The sequence below is a fragment of the Sinocyclocheilus anshuiensis genome, unplaced genomic scaffold (assembly GCF_001515605.1).
Source record: "Sinocyclocheilus anshuiensis isolate Anshui unplaced genomic scaffold, SAMN03320099.WGS_v1.1 scaffold983, whole genome shotgun sequence".
NCBI classification, from domain to species: domain Eukaryota; kingdom Metazoa; phylum Chordata; class Actinopteri; order Cypriniformes; family Cyprinidae; genus Sinocyclocheilus; species Sinocyclocheilus anshuiensis.
Window position 1 is genome coordinate 223,608 of NW_015546086.1, and position 19,105 is coordinate 242,712.

A 19,105-nucleotide genomic window follows, 5' to 3' on the forward strand; every position below is an offset into this window, starting at 1 on the left:
TTATGTTGTCAGTGAGAAGCTGCAGCTGTGGCGGGGATGATTTTTGGTGTGCTGGTGTTCTGACAAATAATGCTACCTATCAGATTATGCTACCAACAAATCGTCAGAACACCGGCAGAACAACAACAATGTGCTACATGTTTCTTTTCCCCTCATTTTTTCCAATTGACGGAAATCCGTCGTAGCGACGGAAAACTTTCATCCCTGAGTAGTATTTACATCATACTGCACCACAGTAATATATATATAATATATAAAACCCAAATTTATATTTTGACGGGTTGCCATGAGGAACTTGTTTCTGTAGGTCTATGTAAATGATATGAAGATAGTTTTACTCCAATGAAACTGTCAAATGCTCATGAAGTGACTCTTAGAGGGAGTCAGAGCAGTTCTGGAGATGTTGTTCATGTATTTATGTCCTCATGTAGTGAGACGACAGAAGCTGAAATCACTGCAAGCGTCACACACTTTGTGTAGAACACAAAACCGCGCGTATGTGCCATTTACATACACAGAGACACGCAGAACATGCTGGATTCATATTTAAATAGTTTTTTTGCGGCTTAATATTTACAGATACTAGTCCATATTGCGACTCTATTTAAGTGTACTGACCTACTTTTGATTAATTCATCCAAACTTTGACAAATTCCGTGACATCCCGCGTCGTACAGTAAATTCCATTTATATGACTGGATTCCGCGATTCCATCCGCGTTTTCCGCATCGCGTTTCAAAATTAAGTTATTTTATCGGCGAATCGGTTTTGAAAATGACATAAAAACGCTTAATATCGGCACCGATAATCGGCCAGGCCGATAATCGGTCGACCCCTACTACCAACATCCATCAGCATGACTTATCGCAAGAGGGAAAAAATACGTTTTATCGCAAAAGTTTTTTTTTTTTTTTTTAAAGTAACAGCTAAGGATTGGCTAGTTAGCATGCTTGCAAAAAAATCATTAGGGATGCACAATATATTGATTCCATGACGGTTACAGGCCAATATTAGAGTTTTTTTACATTTACATTTTTAATTTTTGATAATGGATTTTAAGTATGCATGCTTGTTTACCCTATATTTACATTTAGATTACCTTTGCCTTCATCTAACACATTTTAGTGTTTTTCAAAATAAATATTTCCTTGTAGCGTTTAAAAGTATAGATTTTTAGTCATTAGGCAGGCCTATTTGTAATTTAGACAAAAAGTATTTTATCAGTTATTGACCAAAAGATTAAATAGTTGTTGGATTATTGTTTTCAGCCAGAATAGTAAAATAATTGCATCCCTACATTATACTGTAGTAGACATTTTACATGTGAGAGATAATTTTGCCTAATTTTCTTAAAATGTTAAAATACATACCACATTTTATTATTGTTGTCACTAGTAAAGACATTATTGTTGTCACTAATAAATAATTTGTAACTGTGTATTTTTCCAGGACCATTAACCAATCAGCATTGTCAGCCATCATTTGTGGCTTCAAAGTGAAAAGTCCCATGGCATTTACAGAATTTACAAATTTGCTTCCTGTCCCAGCTGAGCTACAACCACAGATGAATGATAGTGCTAACGGATAGATTTCTCATGGTATTATAGACCTCCTTGCTTGTGTCTGGTTCTTGTTTCCTGTGATTAACAGAAACCTGGTCAACAGGAGAATGCTATGAGCTTGGATACAGGGGAGCGTTAATGCGTCATGCAGCTGGTGGCCTGCACTGGCAAGTGTTTACACAATTAAATATGTGTACAAAGTAACCTGGCTACTTTTTGTGGTCACTGCTTTGACAGCTGACTTGCATAGACTGTAAGATTATAATATTCAGCTTAATAACATTTGAATTTTATTTATTTAATCCTGTGAGGCATGAGTGTTTTTTTTATTACACATTGTTTATATGTCCTAATTTCTAACTAGTTCTTATTTCATAATGAGCATGACATTTTGAAACCATTGAAAACCATTCTTATTTATATTTTGAAACCATTCACCTTGCCTTTTTTTATAATCAAACCACCTGCTAGAGTCGTCGCCACTGTGGGTATTATTAGGTTTCACCATTAATTGCTGTTTTATCGCAGCTGCTCACAAGAGTTAATGTCCCACAGTGTTGTCATATACACAAGAGAGCCCTTGCAGAGTCCAGAAAGTGTTGCTACAGTGGATCATAGTCGATTAATCGGCTTCATTTGCACAACCAACACTTCTTCATTCTTCAGGGCCAAGTTTTATGATGCAGTCTTCTTAATGATCTTGAGCATCAGCCATGATGGGGCTGTTTGATATCAAGTGTTAGCATATGAATATGAATAATGATTCCCCTCCTGAATCATGATTCTTAATAGCAAACTACTGCGATTGATAGGCTGCATCTTGGTAGTTCAAAGGTGGCTTGGCCAAGAGCTGTGAAACAACATTTCCTCAGAAACATTTGTTAATATTCAGCAATAAATTTGTGTGAACATGTTATGAATTCTTCTCACAGATCTCACAGCACCAGCACTGTTAATGCTGTTGCTAAGCTACTGGCGAATTGATGTCGTGGAAGGAATTCAGAATCCTTGTGCTGGATATCAAGTGCTTTTCTTCATATCTTGTAAGCCACTGTCATTGTCTTATTGATCATTTTGCTCGTCCTTTAGCATCTTTTTAATTCTTTGTTTTCACTTTAGATAAAGTATTTGACCCTATTTAAAATGGCAAGAGATACTTTGTCACAGTTCTTTCATATTGCTGCTTGAAGTGAGTCCAGAGTAGTTAATGCTGGCTAATCACATTCCTAAAAGCTTTCTTATTTTCGTCATAATTATTCTTTTATGGAGGGGGTTGAGCTACTGTATCCTCAGTTACTGTTAAGATGTCAATACTGAGGCCGCAGAATGTGCTTTCAACACTCATGTCTTGACAGTAAGCAGTACTTGTCGAAACCAGGTGAATGTCAGTTTCTGTCTACATTAGGGCATTTGGAAGATAAGGCCTACCGCAGACTTCAGGTCTCCTCCCCTGGGTTGCTATGGGAACCACCTATTTATCCGGTTCTTTCCATGCGTAGCTATCAGTTAGGCTCGGTCATCTGTAGGGCTTCCTCCATTAGCAACGCTTCCCCAAACAAGCTCTGATTGACTGAATGTGTGACACAAAGAGAAGAAGTCCTTCATACTGATAGGAGATGGCCAATTAATCGGACAGTGCTGATTTTCTGATTGGTTACACCGTTTTGATTGAATTACAAATGCAAGCTTGTGTTTTAGCGGGATTTTGAGGACTCAAGAGTAGTAATGGCTAATTCAGACCTGGTCGTACACATTTGCCCCCGGTGCCTCCTCACACAATGTGTGCTTTGTGTCTTTAAATCTTCTGGAAAGGACAACATTACATTCCACTGACATATCAGATGCCTTTCTGGACAAATCAAAGAGAAATTACGTTGTGTGGTTTTTTTTGGAATGCCAAACATAAAATGTCACTTACCTGATAAGATACCTATTTGAATTATCACTGAAATAGGTGTCTTTATGACAGCCCTAAACTATTTCTAGAAAAGTGTCCCACCCTTGCTCTCTGCCTTTTACAGTTTACCAAGGCTGCATTTATTTGATTAAAAAACGATAAAAACAGTAATATTGTGAAATATTATTACAATTTAAAATAATATTTAAATAATATATTTTAAAATGTAATTAATTTCTGTGATGACAGCTGAATTTTCAGCAGCCATTACTACAGTCTTCAGTGTCACATGATCCTTCAGAAATCATTCTAATATGCTGATTTAATGCTCAAGAAACATTTATTATTATTTGTATTATTATCAATGCTGAAACATTTGAGCTTCTTAATATTTAGGATGAATAGAAATTTTAAAAGAACAGCATTTTTAATAAAATTATGAATTTCTTTCAAATGTTTTATTTTATTTTTCTCTTTTTCACTCCAATTCACATGTTTCTGTCACACAATTTGACATTTTTCCCCTCAAATGCTGAATCGACTTTATATGTGTGGTGATTCTTTGACTGTCAAAAGCACGTGAATATGAGGCACGTAATTGTGTTTCTGTTGCTTAGCATTTAGCCATAACGTTGTTTCACACTGCACAAGTTTGGCACCACAAAAGCCACGTCAACCCTGCTTCGGGTCAGGGTTTCATAACCCCGGAGTAACCCATAACGCAGTGTAAGACACCTCTTTGAGAGTGAGTCTGGAGCTGGTCAAATGCCTTCAGAAGATGGGTGAATACTTCTCCTGATGCTGTAATAAACAATAATAAAAAAGATATTAGTCATATACCTCAAGAAAAAAAAGAGACGGTGCAGAGAGTTAACCTTTTGTTTCTCCTTGTGAGGGAATGTGTTTGTTTCACTTCCTCTGACAAGTTCTGTTTGATTAAACAACACAGCGGTGAAGCGTACACTATGTCTACACAGGTTGTAACACTCCTTATGTTGGCAGACACTTATTTTTGACATGCTGCAGAGCTGCTTTAGCCACTTTATTTTCCCCATTCATTTGAAACAAAAAATATTTGTATATGTTAATATATGGTTTTTTTATGTATTTAAAAAACTTCTTAGAGTTACTTCTGTGTACATACTTGAATCAGTACTACTATAATGTAAAATTATTTCACTATTTTTAAATATAATTTATTTGAATGTATATTAAATAGAAAAATAAGATCAATTTTTTATACCAATGGATTTCAGTTGAAAATAAACTACTAGTATTAATTTTCCTGTTGTTCCTGAGTTGATTTGGTTTGTCAGTGAACATTCTGAGTTTATGTGCAGTTGCGGCGTTTCCAGTGTAGATCTTTTTTATTGATTAAATTCAAATAGTTAAAATGATTGGTAAAACATGATGGTATGTGGCTTGTGTGTATGTCTAGAGTGAATGTTTAGCAGTATGTTTCATGCAGTGTGAACTGACAAGTACACATTAGTCAAGTGTTACCTGTCTCTGACAAGGATTGATTATGAGCTCCTGCTGATTGTACACACACAAACCCAGACGATCTTCCTCTAAAGCAGGCCTGTCCAAACTCAGTCCTGGAGGGCTGGTGTCCTGCAGAGTTTAGCTCCAACTTGCCTCAACACACCTGACTGGAAGTTTCTATGCCTAGTAAGAGCTTGATTAGCTGGTTCAGGTGTGTTTAATTAGGGTTGGAGCTAAACTCTGCAGGACACCGGCCCTCCGGGACCGAGTTTGGACAGCCCTGATCTAAAGTCCTAATATCCGCAGCTCAAACCTCAGAGAGTATCAGCTTTACTCTAACCACAGCTCTGTTTCCTTGGTTACTCCTGTGTGGCACTACGGCACTAAGAGATATTGCATAACGTGTGTAGTTTGGGCGCTAAAGATTAGTGGGCTCCGTTCTCTCTGAACTGTCCACCCACATTCATTTTTCACTAATGAACCAGTATATGACTCACATACACACATTATCATTTCAAATTATGCACATCTAAACGGGCTTATTTCTTGTGTTAAAAATATATAGATCTAGTCCCACCACTGCCACTTAGTATATATGAGTAACCTTGCATATTGCTGACATGCTTTGATAGTTGATACTTCTGGTCACTTCATTCTGTTGAAGTGCTGAGAAATATTGAGAAAGTAGGTTGATTTTTTGTGTAATGTGTCTGTGTTGCAGTCTAAAAACTCTCCTAATCTTCACATTTAATTGCGTGGGATGACACAAACAAGGCTTATTTAATTACACTTGGACTGGATCAGCAGGCTAGAAAAAGTCAGTTCAGACTCTGCCAGATTCCTTCCAGAAGACTATTCTCTGACCCAAACAAAACTAGTTCACCAGTGGAAAAGGGGATCGCTTTGAGTATAAAGCTACATAAAATACTGACTTAACTGAGCATATTTGGCATTGCGTTACAAAGCCACCACTTGCTTTTTGGTTTAATATTTGTTAATGTATGGAATTGTAAGGCAAGTGGTGATATAAAACCTTAAGAGGGTTTTAAAATCATCCAAGTTCAAATTCATTATGCTAGCAAATGACTATGCTTAAGTTAAAATGTAGTCAGAAAACATCAGATTTTGTACTTGGTCATTTTTAAAGCAAGTTCGGGTCTCAACTCTAAAGTTGAGATCGAAACATTGAGTCTACAATGATAAAAGGGATTTGCTAAATGCAACTTATTGATAAAAGTGTTCTTTCGGTTCCTGGAAAAGTGGCAGATTGCCTGGCCTACAGCCTGTGATCTTCATGCTGTTTTACGCTCTATTGATCTGACAGCATTCACATTGGTCTACCCAACCAGTTTGTATAGTCAGCATTTCTAAAATCATTCATTTTGCAATTTCTACTTTTTTTTCAGTTGGATGACAATTCTAATTAATACTGAAAACTGAAGGTATTTAGAAGCAGGCTGTATTGTCACTGATGCATTTTTTAAAGCCAGATAACCCAGACTGGTATTTTACTACTAGTCGATTATTGCTGTAGGAATGTCCATGCATTTGTTACAGGTTGTAAGATAATTTGATCGTGAACAGCACAGTCACACATAAGCTGTTTTATAACTAGTGATCTGATCTATTTGGTGGTAAATAGCAATGTTTTTTTTAAGTAGGGAAGCTTATATCTTCCTCTTTCTACTTAAAAACTAAATGGGAGAAATTAGTCTTTCCTGTTTCCAAAAGTATTTTGAACTTGTGTGCTATTGGATTAGTACAGCTGACAGATATTTGGACAGATAATCATTTGTAAGGACGGACTTGTTGATGTCCAAAGTTGAGAATGCTGACTCCCAGTTTAACACGTGAAATCGGGGGGCAATAGAAGTATATATATACTAACCAAATATATTAACCAACACAACTGTTTCAACCTTGATAGTGATAAGAAATATTTCTTGAGCACCAAATCATATCATTAGAATGATTTCTATAGGATCATGTGACACTGAAGACTGGAGTAATGGCTGCTGAAACAGCTTAGCAACATGCTAACACAGCAAACTCTATTGAAATTTATTCGAGTCGTGTCTCTAGTTTTGTGTGGTGCACATGAGTGGCAGGTTTGAGCTAATTGGACTTCTATGATATTGGCAAATTATTGGAAGCCTGTTAATGGCTCAGTGCCTTCATCATTTGTTACTTTCATGCTGTTTTAACCTCAGTAGTCAACTCCATCCTCAGTCTACTCTCGGTACAGATTTTGTAATTAGTTAAGCCCCAGCCAGCTAACACAGCTAATGTTGTGCCCCACCATCTGAAGCACACCAAGTTACACTCCATCCCTTTATGATGGTTCAAAAAGTAGATGTTTGGCAGGAACGCTGGCTGCTCTAGGATCTGCTGCCAGGAGGCAACTTTGTTTTCTAAATCTCGCTAAATTACGGCTTGTACTGGAGACATGAGAAAGTGAGAGGAAATGAGGGTAGGCTGAAAGAGCGCCATATTCCCAGGTGTGTCTCCCTTGCTCAAAAGTTCAAAAGTGCAAGGCTTTCAATAAACGGTGGGATAAACTGTATGGTAATCCTGATACTGTAGTGCTTTCAGAATTCAAAATTGTTTATGGATCAGAACGGCTTAAATTATGAGCCACTCTTATCGCGGAGCTCTTTGGGTGTAATAATATGGGGGTTGCTGAAAGCAATCTCGGGGCTGGTGTTGTGCTAACCAGTCAGGCACCCCGCTGACCAGCCTGACGAGCCAATGGTGGGCCAGCACAAAAGCTGCTTTGTCAGTAAAGCTTGCAGGGGTCGAAACCCAGCTGACTTGATTATACAGAGTAGTTATTATCAGACAAAGACACAGGCCAATCTGAAATGTACACTATAGTGTTCATGTTTTGAGTCTTTTGTTTATGCGTCAATGACCTGTTTTTTTTATCTATTAATTTATTCAGAAATATTTTTAAAATTAAATTCATATATACATTGACTTGAATACAATGATGAGCAGGTTTTTAATTCATTTTGGTATATTTTTGGTATATTTGATACATTTTTCCGATATCATATTGAAGAAATAAGCATGATTAAAAGTAAAAAAATTAAAAAACTATTATTTAAACGTATTATTTAGCTGCATTACTTCCAATTTTAAAATGTCATATTTTTCATGCATTTATGTTTAAATCTATTTAAATAATATTTTTGAATGATATTTAATGAGTTAATAATTCATGATATTTGTAAACAAATTCTTTTTACCTTGAAAAATATATTTAAAAACATTTTTTTTATGGTTACACCACATGACATTTTTAGAGTCATTGAATTCCAAATCAAACCTTTATTGAAAATGGTTTAAAAGTTAAAACCAAAAGAATAGATTGTGAATAATCCAAAGAATTAATGTATAAAAAGCAGCACGTTTTTAACTATTTTTTGTTTCTTTTTATCATAGACTTATGTGATTTGATTAGATATTTTTTTATATTAAATTGACTGACACAAAACTGCAGTTAACACTTTACAAGTTCTGTATTGCAGTTCTTATTTTTAGATGGTTTAATTCCTGCGAGTTTCTCGTCTTTGGCTGTTGGGTCCCAGCTGAGTTGAAACCCTTGGTTGGATTTTTCCCCTCACACATGTGAATGGAGGCCTTTGAGATCGCATTCACCTCACTGTTGCTATTCTAAGCTTGCGTGACATTGATTTGGCACCAGGTGAAAATGCATCTGGTTTGCACAGTGTAAACATACTGATGGGAGCAAAATGGGAGTAAACACATTCCCTGAGCCACCTGATAATGACTCCTTGAGGTGACACCATAGGGAATGAAACTAGAGCTGTAAAAATCTGCGTCTTGAATTTGCTGGTGAAAAATTCTTTACCGTCAATGTTCACTATCTTTTTCTTTCCGGTAAGCATCACAGATCTCTCTTGTGAATTGTACAAGCTTTGTTTTGTTCCAAGGTCGGTGGTCTGCCGGTTCTTTAGAATACCGTACTCGTCTGGTTCATAGGCAACTGTAATATATCGATGTGTGGTTTGTACTCTGAAAATGAAAGAAGGAACTGTTTCTTGAATTTGTGTCTTTTTTTCTGTTTCTTTGTTCTCCTTTGGCTTTTTCAATTTCCCGCTCAAATGAGCAAGCTAGCGTGCAAAATTGGTAGGTGTCCTTCGTAATCGACAATGTGTACACTGCATTTTAAAAAGTGTTGACAGCTGTCTCATTGCTCACTTTTCTGAGCTATAATCTGCAGTCATTCAATATTGAATTCATTTTATGCAGTGTTTAGGATTTACTGTTGTGCGCTTGCATTTCTCATGGCTTCAGATCAGATGGACAATTAATTGTCAGTCCCAGTGTAAAGTGGCTTGGTCTAGTGTTTCCTCTTTGGCACATGCAGAGGAGTCAGCATTCAGCGATGAGGCTGAGTAACAGGTTCAAGGGTCACTGTTCGCGGCACTCTGACATTTTCTCCGGTATTACAGTGTTTTGATGAGCCCATCACTCTTTTTGAGCAGCAGGATTGGGGACAAAGATTAGAAGGACGGCTACCTTCTGCCCTCCAGCTACGTTTTCCCCATATTGCTTCACTGAGCCTGGTCTAAGAACAGCAGGAGGGCGGCTCTTCTGAGGTCTCTTAGTAGAGATCTTCAATCAGTGACAGTCTTAGAACTCAAGCAGGTATCTTTTTAACAGTAGAATCGCTCAACCCTTGTGTCCAAAAGCTATCGAATATAAAGATTTAAAAAAGATATTTAGAAGAATGTTTACGCCTCTCTCTTCCATGCAATGAAAATGGATGGGGACTAGGGCTGCACGATAAATCGCATGCGATATTTAATGCGCATCTTGTCAGAAAGCCGGTTCTGTAATCATAATGGGGACCAAGAGCTGTCAAGCTTCAAAGGGATAAAAACACTATAAAAGCTTTGTAAAAAATATTATTATTGTATTTCAAGTTTTCTTAAGCCAGCGTTGTTATTCACTGAAAATCTTGCTTGACATTGGTCATCATTCACTTTAGTTGTATGGAAAAGAGTAGATTGGACATTATATCTTGTTGCGAAGAAGAAAGTAATATAAGTTTGGAATTGCAAGAGGCTGAATAAATGATGACAGAATTGATGAATTATCCCTTTAAATGCTTCATGACTAGAAGAGACATTTTACTTCTGCAGTGTGAAGGTACTCTCTGATTGTGTCTGTCTATAAATTAAAGACAAAAATATCAAACATTAACAGTCTTTTGTGACTTCAGTGTAAATATGCAATAGAGCAATAATGTATGCTGCATCTTCTTTACATATCATTTACAAATATTCCCCCTGGTCAGCAAGAGATGAGACATCTGTGTGTCTCTCCGTGGGTGAAATGCTGCATAATGGCTGTGCAGCAAAGGTGCTCTGAATTCTAATGGCAGCCTGGACTGGTGTTCAGCTGCACACAGAAGGGAGGGTCATTTGGAAGAAAATGCATTAAATGGAAGAAAAGACAAAATGTACAATAGTGAAACCAAGAAAAAAGGAACAAGCCCTGAAGATAGTGGCATTTGATTAAGCCCCCTGTTCATCATTGCCTATGTTCATTACCTCTTGGCTGTCATATAGGTGATCTTGCCATGACACCAGGTCAGGCTAATGCTGGGGATTTTGACAATGACATTCAAATCCTGTCTGGGAAAAGCTTGCTCAGGCACAAGGAATCTGTATTCAGATCGCGCTAACCCACTTAAATATTCATCCAGAGCAGTGCCGGATGGTTAGGACTGTCTGTGTGTGTTACGCTAATGGCACTGAGTGCACCTGGCATTTGTGTTTTTATTAGGAACCAACCACTTAGTGATGGATCTCTAATTTTTAACAGTTTTTCTACCTGCCATCCTTTTTTATTTGCTCTTTCATGCACATTCTCAACCCGTCGTTACACAATAAAGGCTTCCCATCTGACAGGGAGACCTCTGGGGCCCGTTCTTCGTACGTCGTTTATTACATCCGAGATGAAATGTCACATCCAAGATGATATCATCGCGCTAATCAGGATCTGGCTAATTCGGTTCTTCGAACGCACCTGTTGTTGATGATTAGTATGGCTGGATTGAGTTATCTGAGATAATTGCGCATTCATGGGTTGGTTTAAAAGTGGTTATGTATCGATACTCGAAACCACGATCAGCAAGGCAGCGATTGGCTGGCGGTAAGACAGCAACGTAATGACATCATATAATTAAAAAAAGACACCTGACGAAAAACTTGACAAATTTTGGGACTTTTATAAGGAAACAGCCAAGTGAACAAAACTACATAAATGTTATAATAGATAAATGAAATGTGCACTGTTTTTATTTTATTTACATTTTTTACATGATTCCCAATTATTTATATTCCTGATTTCTAATATTTGTTTAGGCTTTACATTTTTATTTCAATGTAGTAATTAGCAATTCATTTAATTTTATATTTGAACAGATTTGTTACATGACCGCATTAATTGAAGTTTCTTAAGGGTCAAGATCATGTTGTCTGCATCTCCTGCGCTCCATCAAGCCACTCCCATAATAGCTGTCATCACTCAAATTAATGCACGACTCTACATTATCTGTATAGCATGTGTGTAAGACTCGAATACAATACACAAAAGCTGTGTCTATAGTATTAAAGTCTACACAACAGTATTATATTATCTTTAAATTAATTTTTAAATGATTATTATTTGAAATTATTGTCCCTGTATTAGTAGGGTACTCTTGTAATAAAGTAGCGGTGGTAGCGGACAGATTTTAAGTATCAATTCTGCTTAAAAAGATGCAATCTAATCCTGTTTACATGAAGTAAGCCTGCTCCCGAGCACGTTTAAGCTTACGGACCTGTTGCTGTGACAGCAACTCCGGGATGAGCTTCGAAGAACCAAACAATCCAAGATCATGCCAAATTGTCAACAATCAAATCCAGCTAACTGAGTTAGCGACGTACGAAGAACGGGCCCCTGGTCTTATTTGCACATCTTATAAAGCTTAATTTAATACAAAATGTAACGGGGCAAGAGTTTGTGATTTCATCGCAACCCAGAATTGCTTTTGATGCACACTTTTGAAAGCTCAAAATGATCCATAATTGAGTACTCAGAAGATAGCAGACTAAATTAAAAAAACATATAATATAATATGCCAAATCATACAGCCAAACTGATCATCCTGAAATTAAATTACTTGGAATTAAATTGATATAAAATTATGCATTATATTAATTTTATATTTAATGTGTTTAGGTACACATTCATTTATTTTAGTTATTTTTTAATTATGTATGTATTGTGGTAGGAGAAAAAAGAAGACAATTAAAAATGTTAATATAAGCACTGGATTTGGAAATAGTGTAATGAAATTGAGAACTCGTGTGCTTCTCAGCTTGGACTTTAATAGGTGATGGAGCAAATCAAAAATTAACAGTGATCCGCATAATAAAGGCTTGCACAAAATACGGGTGCCCTAAAATCGTAAATGTGGCACTGAATCAAACACACACTCTGCAAATGTGGTTTTCCAGATCAGCATAAAAACCCATGCTTGTTGAGTAATGCAAATCTCTCTGTCTCAGCTCTCCTGGCCTAAAGATCTATTCAGTCAGGCCTGGACTGCGATAGGTACACAGAAAACAGGACGTAAAAGGGAAACAGAGGCTGTTCACATCCCTCCCTCCAGCCCTCCTCCACAACCTTGCTCATGTTTCACTGCAAAATTTGGAAGCCTTTTTCCAAAGAAGTAACAAAGAACAACATGATCCCTCGCAATAGTGTGTCTAGCTGGCTCGCTTCGTTTACATAATTTTTGATGTGTCCTTTACATATAAACATGCAAATTAAGTCATTAATGATAGGCTATTTTGCCTCATTGAGGTTGAGCGGGAGTGTAACTTGCACTTAAAGCATGTGGGGTTTCTCCTTAGGATCCTATAGGAATAATTACAGAGCGGGATTTTCTGCTGAATGGGTTGTTGACATTTAGGTTCGTTCATAACCTGGGTCGTGGAGCGCTGCTTCAGAGCAGCCAGTTGAGTTACAGAGTTGTCCTTTTATATTTTTGCTTTCCTTTTTATTGTTAAAAACATATTTTGACTGTTTGGCAGTGGGTCTGATCTATTCACATTAGACCTTCATTATGTCTTTGCTCTGCCCTTGACATCTGTATAATATCTGTCTCGTGATAAAAAAAATTTGATAAATCTGAGCATTGCTATAGAATTGCAAAGAGATGGTGTTAATGATTTAGATTCTGATTTACTTCAAACTCCCTCAAGATAGTTTGTTACCACACTATGAGTAAATGTTAATTATTGAGGATCAGCTTTATAATCCGTCATTGATAGTGTTATTGACCTACATTTTTATGCTTCATTCTGTTTCATATGTGATGCAAGTCCCAGGTTGTAATCCTGATTATGAATCTGTAAAACTTTATCAGAGATTTTAATTTGACAATGCTTTCTAGTGCTGGGCGGTATGACCAAAAATGTATATCGCGGTATTTTTCAAAATTAGACCGGTTTCACAGTATATGACGGTGTATTTTTTTTTTCATGCATTGACCGGGTGTTAACCATATGTTCTACTGATTGAGAGAGGAAATACTGCAGTATATTGACTTAGAATGCCCTATTTTACTGTCATGATGAGTGAATACTGTCAAAAAATACCACACTAAATAGTGACTAAACACAACCCCTTTTAATACATGTTAACCAGGAGTCACTCTCATTTATAATCGCGGCATCGTCTGATAAAATCAACATGCATCTACACTAGTTTAAGCGACATACACCGGTATTGCGGTATTTTAAAAATTAATTTCATAACAAAAATAAACACCGGTATTAGATCTATTAAACACAATTACTCGAAAATTCCACTGTTCTTGTTTTTTCTGTGCACAAACATCTGCTGATGCCTGATGTGGATTTTTGTATTCGGAGAAATCCATCCTTTCACACTGTAAAGTTTCATTCATATACACTGAACTATTGGTGTAGGATAGACAGTACTTTGAAACAATTTTCATTCCGAAATTGCAAGTAAATTTTGAAGTAGAAATCTTGAAGTAGACAGATAGAATTTTCAATGTAAATCATGCTCCAAAAATTTTCATTTTATTTACAACTTTTAATTTTTAATGTATGTCACATTGTATTTACAAACTTGATGCTGAATTATGTAAAAATGTTAAAAGATACAGAGCTGTCAAACTATTGTGATTAATCATACAGCAAATATTTCTTATAATATTAGAATCTCATGTCAGAAGATAATTTTTAACAAACATTTTCACCTTCACTTTGGGGTGGATGCCTGTATACCATCAAGCGAATTACAGCCACAATGACAATAGTTGAACCAAACTCATTACTTCAAAGCAGAACCGGAGTGACTCCTAACTCCTAACACTAGATGGATGCCATGTCAGCTTCAGCCTTGATAATTGGGGCTTGTATCTTGTGCAAATCCTGCATCTTGTGCCCATCTTGTATGTGTTTCTTGTGCCCACTCTGACATTAAAGAGCTTCTGGGCAAGCTCTTTAATGTCCGCTGTGATTGCCGTGGCTCTTCATCACCATGGCGCTCCAGATTTCAGGAGCGCAAGAGCCCTGCCATACTGACATCTTGATATGCACATTTGCCCCATCTCCCATTCAGAGCAGACAGAAACAGCTTTGAAAAGGACTTTGGGAACTGCATGACTCGTAGCAGAGAAAAACATACCGTGTCTATTGTCGGCCGGTTGCCGGGCTATGTGTGACGATATTTGCCATGGACCGTTGTGCTCCGCAGGCCTCTTTCTAGCTGACACGACCCCCTCCTCTCCCGCTGCCCTGCCCCCAGCACTGCTATGGTAACTGGCACAGCTGAAGACCCATGCCTTCCTCTCACTGAGGAGTGTCACTGACAAAAACGTTTAGACATGCCTGAATGCCAAAAGCCACGCTGTCAGAACCACGAGGCATGACTTGATGATTTTCAGGACTTTTTAATTCAGTTCCTGAAATATGAAATGTGCCAAAGCCTGTGCAATATTGTTTATTATTATTATAATAGTCTACAGAATATAGCAATACAACTTAATATTAGCAATCTAAGAGAGTTGTTTAGGGTGCTGGTCCCTCATTAAAGAAGTACTCAAAAATGAAAATGTTGTTCTAAACCTTTATGACTTTCTTCCGTAATGGAAGTAAATGAGGACGTGTGCAGCCAAGCTCCAAAATCTCAGAAAAGTATCATAACAGTGACCTGTATGACTCAAGTCTTCTGAAGCCATACAGTATCTTTATGTGAGGAACAGACTGATATGTTAAACATTTTTTAGTGACAATGCTGTCATCTGAATGTCCTGTATGTAAAATATTTTTTCTGTCAAAAATATTTTCAATTAATTGGTTGATTCAATTCATGAAACTGGTATAAATGATTTGATCTTATGGATCAAGTTTGTGAATGGACTTTAACTCTGACTAAATTATTTGGTTGCAGTGGGTAAAGGTATAGTTCACCCCAAAAATGAAAATTCTGTCATTAGTTATTTGAATTAAACCGCTAAATTTATATATGGATTTATTTTACAATGTCTGTATGAATGTTTTGAAGTGTAGCAGATTGGGTGGAAAGAACTTTCATTGGAGGGACAAAAATCTGTCAGGTTTCATTAAAAATATCTTAATTTGTCCTTTAAAGATGCACAAAAGTCTAGTTTAGAACACATAAGGGTGAGTAAATGAAGACAGAATTTTCATTTTTGTGTAAACTATCCTCCTACTGAAGGTGAAGTTTATGATTATGAATGGTTGTTTCAGTCTGTTTCTTACACAAGAGTTCCAGTGACTTTAGAATATATGACTCGTAAAGTAATTTTATTATTCTTTTTTGTCATTTTGGAGCTTGTCAGCCCCAGTCATCATTCACTTTTAATATGTGGAAAAAAGTGGCCAGGACATTTTTCAGAAATTCATATTTTGTGTTATATGGAGGTGGCCTTATGCATTTAAAACAACATGAAGGCAAGTAAATGATGACACTGTTTTAATTTTTAGGTGAACTATTCGTTTAAGATTACTCGGGGAGGATGTCTGCTTTCTCCGAACCTTTCAGGCCACAGATAAAATGCAAATGTACTGTCTCTCATTGCTGTGGGGCCTGATTGCTGTCTGGGTGACAAAAGGTGGAGCAGGCAAGAATAGAGGCCCTGCGTTTTGTATTTGCATCAGAAAGCCCCATCCCAAGGATCCCTTTTCCTTACCCGTGTTGTTTAGCTTTTTGTTTCTTTGCCCAAAAGCGATTGTTATTTCTGTGGAAGGAAACCTCCCAACAGCTGTATAACAGCCACATTAAAAAGAGCCAGAAATGTTGCAGAGCTGTGACATTTTGAGAGGATCCTATTGGGAAATTCCTCACAATATATGCTGCTTGTTTGGCAGAGTTCTAAGCTTCAGGGGCCCAAATGTGCTTGTCGGTGTATTATACTGGTGTGTTTCTTGTGATGCTTTTGAATGGCATAGCATGGGAGTCATTGTTATCCACCCTGATAATATTATCCATAGAACAGCACTGAATATCTACAGTATGTGGGAAAACATAGCTATCATGCTGTTTTGTGTTTAATCTGCTGTAGTACACTCTTAAAAATAAAGGTGCTTCAAAAGGTTCTTCAAGCGATGCCATAGAAGAACCATTTTTGGTTCCACAAAGAACCATTCAGCAAAGGTTCTTTAAAGAACCATCTCTTTCTTACCTTTTTGTAATCTGAAGAACCTTCTTTCGCCACAAAGAACCTTTTGTCAAACAGAAAGGTTCTTCAGATGTTAAAGGTTCTTTATGGAACCATTTAGACAAAAAGGTTCTTCTATGGCATCGTGAAGCACCTTTATTTTTAAGAGTGTAATAGGCCTTATTTATGTCATTCAAAAATAATTCTTAGACAGCTTGATATTAGAGATTAAATGTGGTTGTGATGGTCAGCCTGACTTGATCTTGTTGGCCATTTGCGACCGTTCAGGTTGGCTGACTGTTGGTTTCTGGCAGTGGTTCAGAACGCAAGTTGTGTCTTAAAGAGACTAAGACGGGAACATGTCAAAGGGGAATGTGGAGTCCTGCCTGTTGGCAATATGTTATAGAGGAGCAAAACTGAATTAACACAGTTTCTCTTCTAATTTTAAAGCATCATGTCATTTTCTGAATATTACTGTTCTGAAATACTATACAACAAACCTCTGCTTAATGTTAAAGGTCCCATATTGTCAAAACTGAAATTTCCTGTCTTTTTTCATGATAACTGAGGTCTAGGTGCTATGTAACTACCATATAAGTTTCAAAACAGTCAGTCCACAGTAAAATTCACACAGCCTGCTTAAAGTAGCTGTGATTTTTCACGAACCGTTGTGACTTCCGTAAAAAGTTGACGTCAGAACTACACAGTCACCACCCCGAGCACCGCCCACAGTCCCACTCTCCTTTTGCCAAACCCCCAGAACAACATCGCGTCCATGCTATTGCTGAGCAATGACAACATGGAAACATGTCAAAAAGGTTAACTTTAACCACGAAACCAGATCGGCCAACCTGTAACGTTACACTCTCACTCAAAGGATGGACGATCTGACAGGAAATAGTAAAAACAAACTCACCGTGTCTATCGAGTCTTGATGAAGATGTATATACATTTCAATTTCAGCAGGAAACTATTTTTAATAGCAAACGCGAGCATTTTTGACGATCGTTTCTGTCCAGTCTGCTCGTTTTATCGCATTTAACCACAGCTGTCGTTGGTTTTTTGTCTGGCAGTGGCAGCAGATATGCAATCAAATGTCTAATTTGAGGCTGTATTACGTCGATTCTGGCACCCAACATCACAACAAGATGATATTTTAAGCTCCTTATGTAGCCGAATCTGCGCTGGTTTGAATGGGCCGCCTCCAGTTTCCCCTTTGTTTTGCTGCCTCCAGCTAGCGCTGTGACGTCGGCTGACCCTAGTTACCTGTGGTTGGCCTGGCCATGCGTCATTCAGAAAACAACAGGCCAATCAGAAGAGAGGCTCATGAATATTAATTAGACAGGCCAAAATCGACCTGTTCTCAGCAGAGCTCCTGAGAAAGGAGCTGTAAAAATATATTGACATGGTTTTTGGTACTTATACCGAAAATATATATTCTTAAGGACATCAAAACCTAAAATAAAACTCCAGAAAGGTGTAAAATATGGGACCTTTAAGACTTTTGTAATGATATATGTATTTAGTCCTATTTTGGTCCATTTTTATTCATTGTGTAAAATAATTTTTATGTGCTTTGAATGACCAGGCTCTTGAATATTTGGTTGTTAGTGCTTAAATATGACAACAATCGTTGTTTTATTTATTTATTTTTTCAGTGGTCAGTTTGCTGTGGTAAAGAAATGCCATCATAAGAGCACTGGAGTGGAGTATGCAGCCAAATTTATCAAGAAAAGGCGCAGCAAATCCAGTCGGCGAGGGGTCTCCAAAGACGACATTGAGAGGGAGGTCAGCATCTTGAAGGAAATCCAGCACCCCAATGTCATCACCCTGCACAATGTGTTTGAAAACAAGAACGAAGTCATTCTCATCCTGGAGCTGTGAGTCATTGTTTTTCCTTGCATTTACAGCCATTTCTAAAAACTAAGAACTCAGATTGGTAACAGACACTAGTAGTACATGAACAACTGCCTCTTGTAGAGCTCTGGAACATGATAGTATAAATAAATCTATACAAGAAGATTTCAAGGGCTCCTCACTGAATCCAGTAGCACCAACCTTTACATAAAAAGCAAACTCTTGACAAGGTCAACAGTGGGGGGGGTTGAGGAGAACCAGTCCACTGAGTAGATGAACCAGTTTGGCTTGTTGTACTGTGCACAATCATACACTACTGCCAATGTGTTCAAAGAGAAAAGATATGTATTGATGTCTGTATTGTCTTAACTATAGTGGTACACAAAAACAAAGACCTTTGACTGATAAAGTTTAAGTTGTACATACATTAAAAGATGTCTTGAAAATGCAGATATAACAGCCATTTTACATAACCTCTTGATGAGGGTTGCGTCCTATACCATACTTGGCTACATGTCACGTCGCTTAAATATATATATATATATATATATATATATATATATTTTA

The 19,105-nt window shown here is 37.3% G+C and overlaps 1 protein-coding gene across 1 annotated transcript in view; it reads left to right on the forward strand.

Annotated features, from left to right (window-relative positions):
• LOC107700066 (death-associated protein kinase 1-like) overlaps window positions 1-19,105 on the forward strand; it is a 98,222-nt gene that overhangs the window by 33,222 nt on the left and 45,895 nt on the right. Inside the window, exon 3 of the mRNA XM_016501575.1 lies at window positions 18,340-18,561. Within this exon, the coding sequence (XP_016357061.1) occupies window positions 18,340-18,561 (222 nt within the window). The remainder of the gene's footprint in view (window positions 1-18,339; window positions 18,562-19,105) is intronic.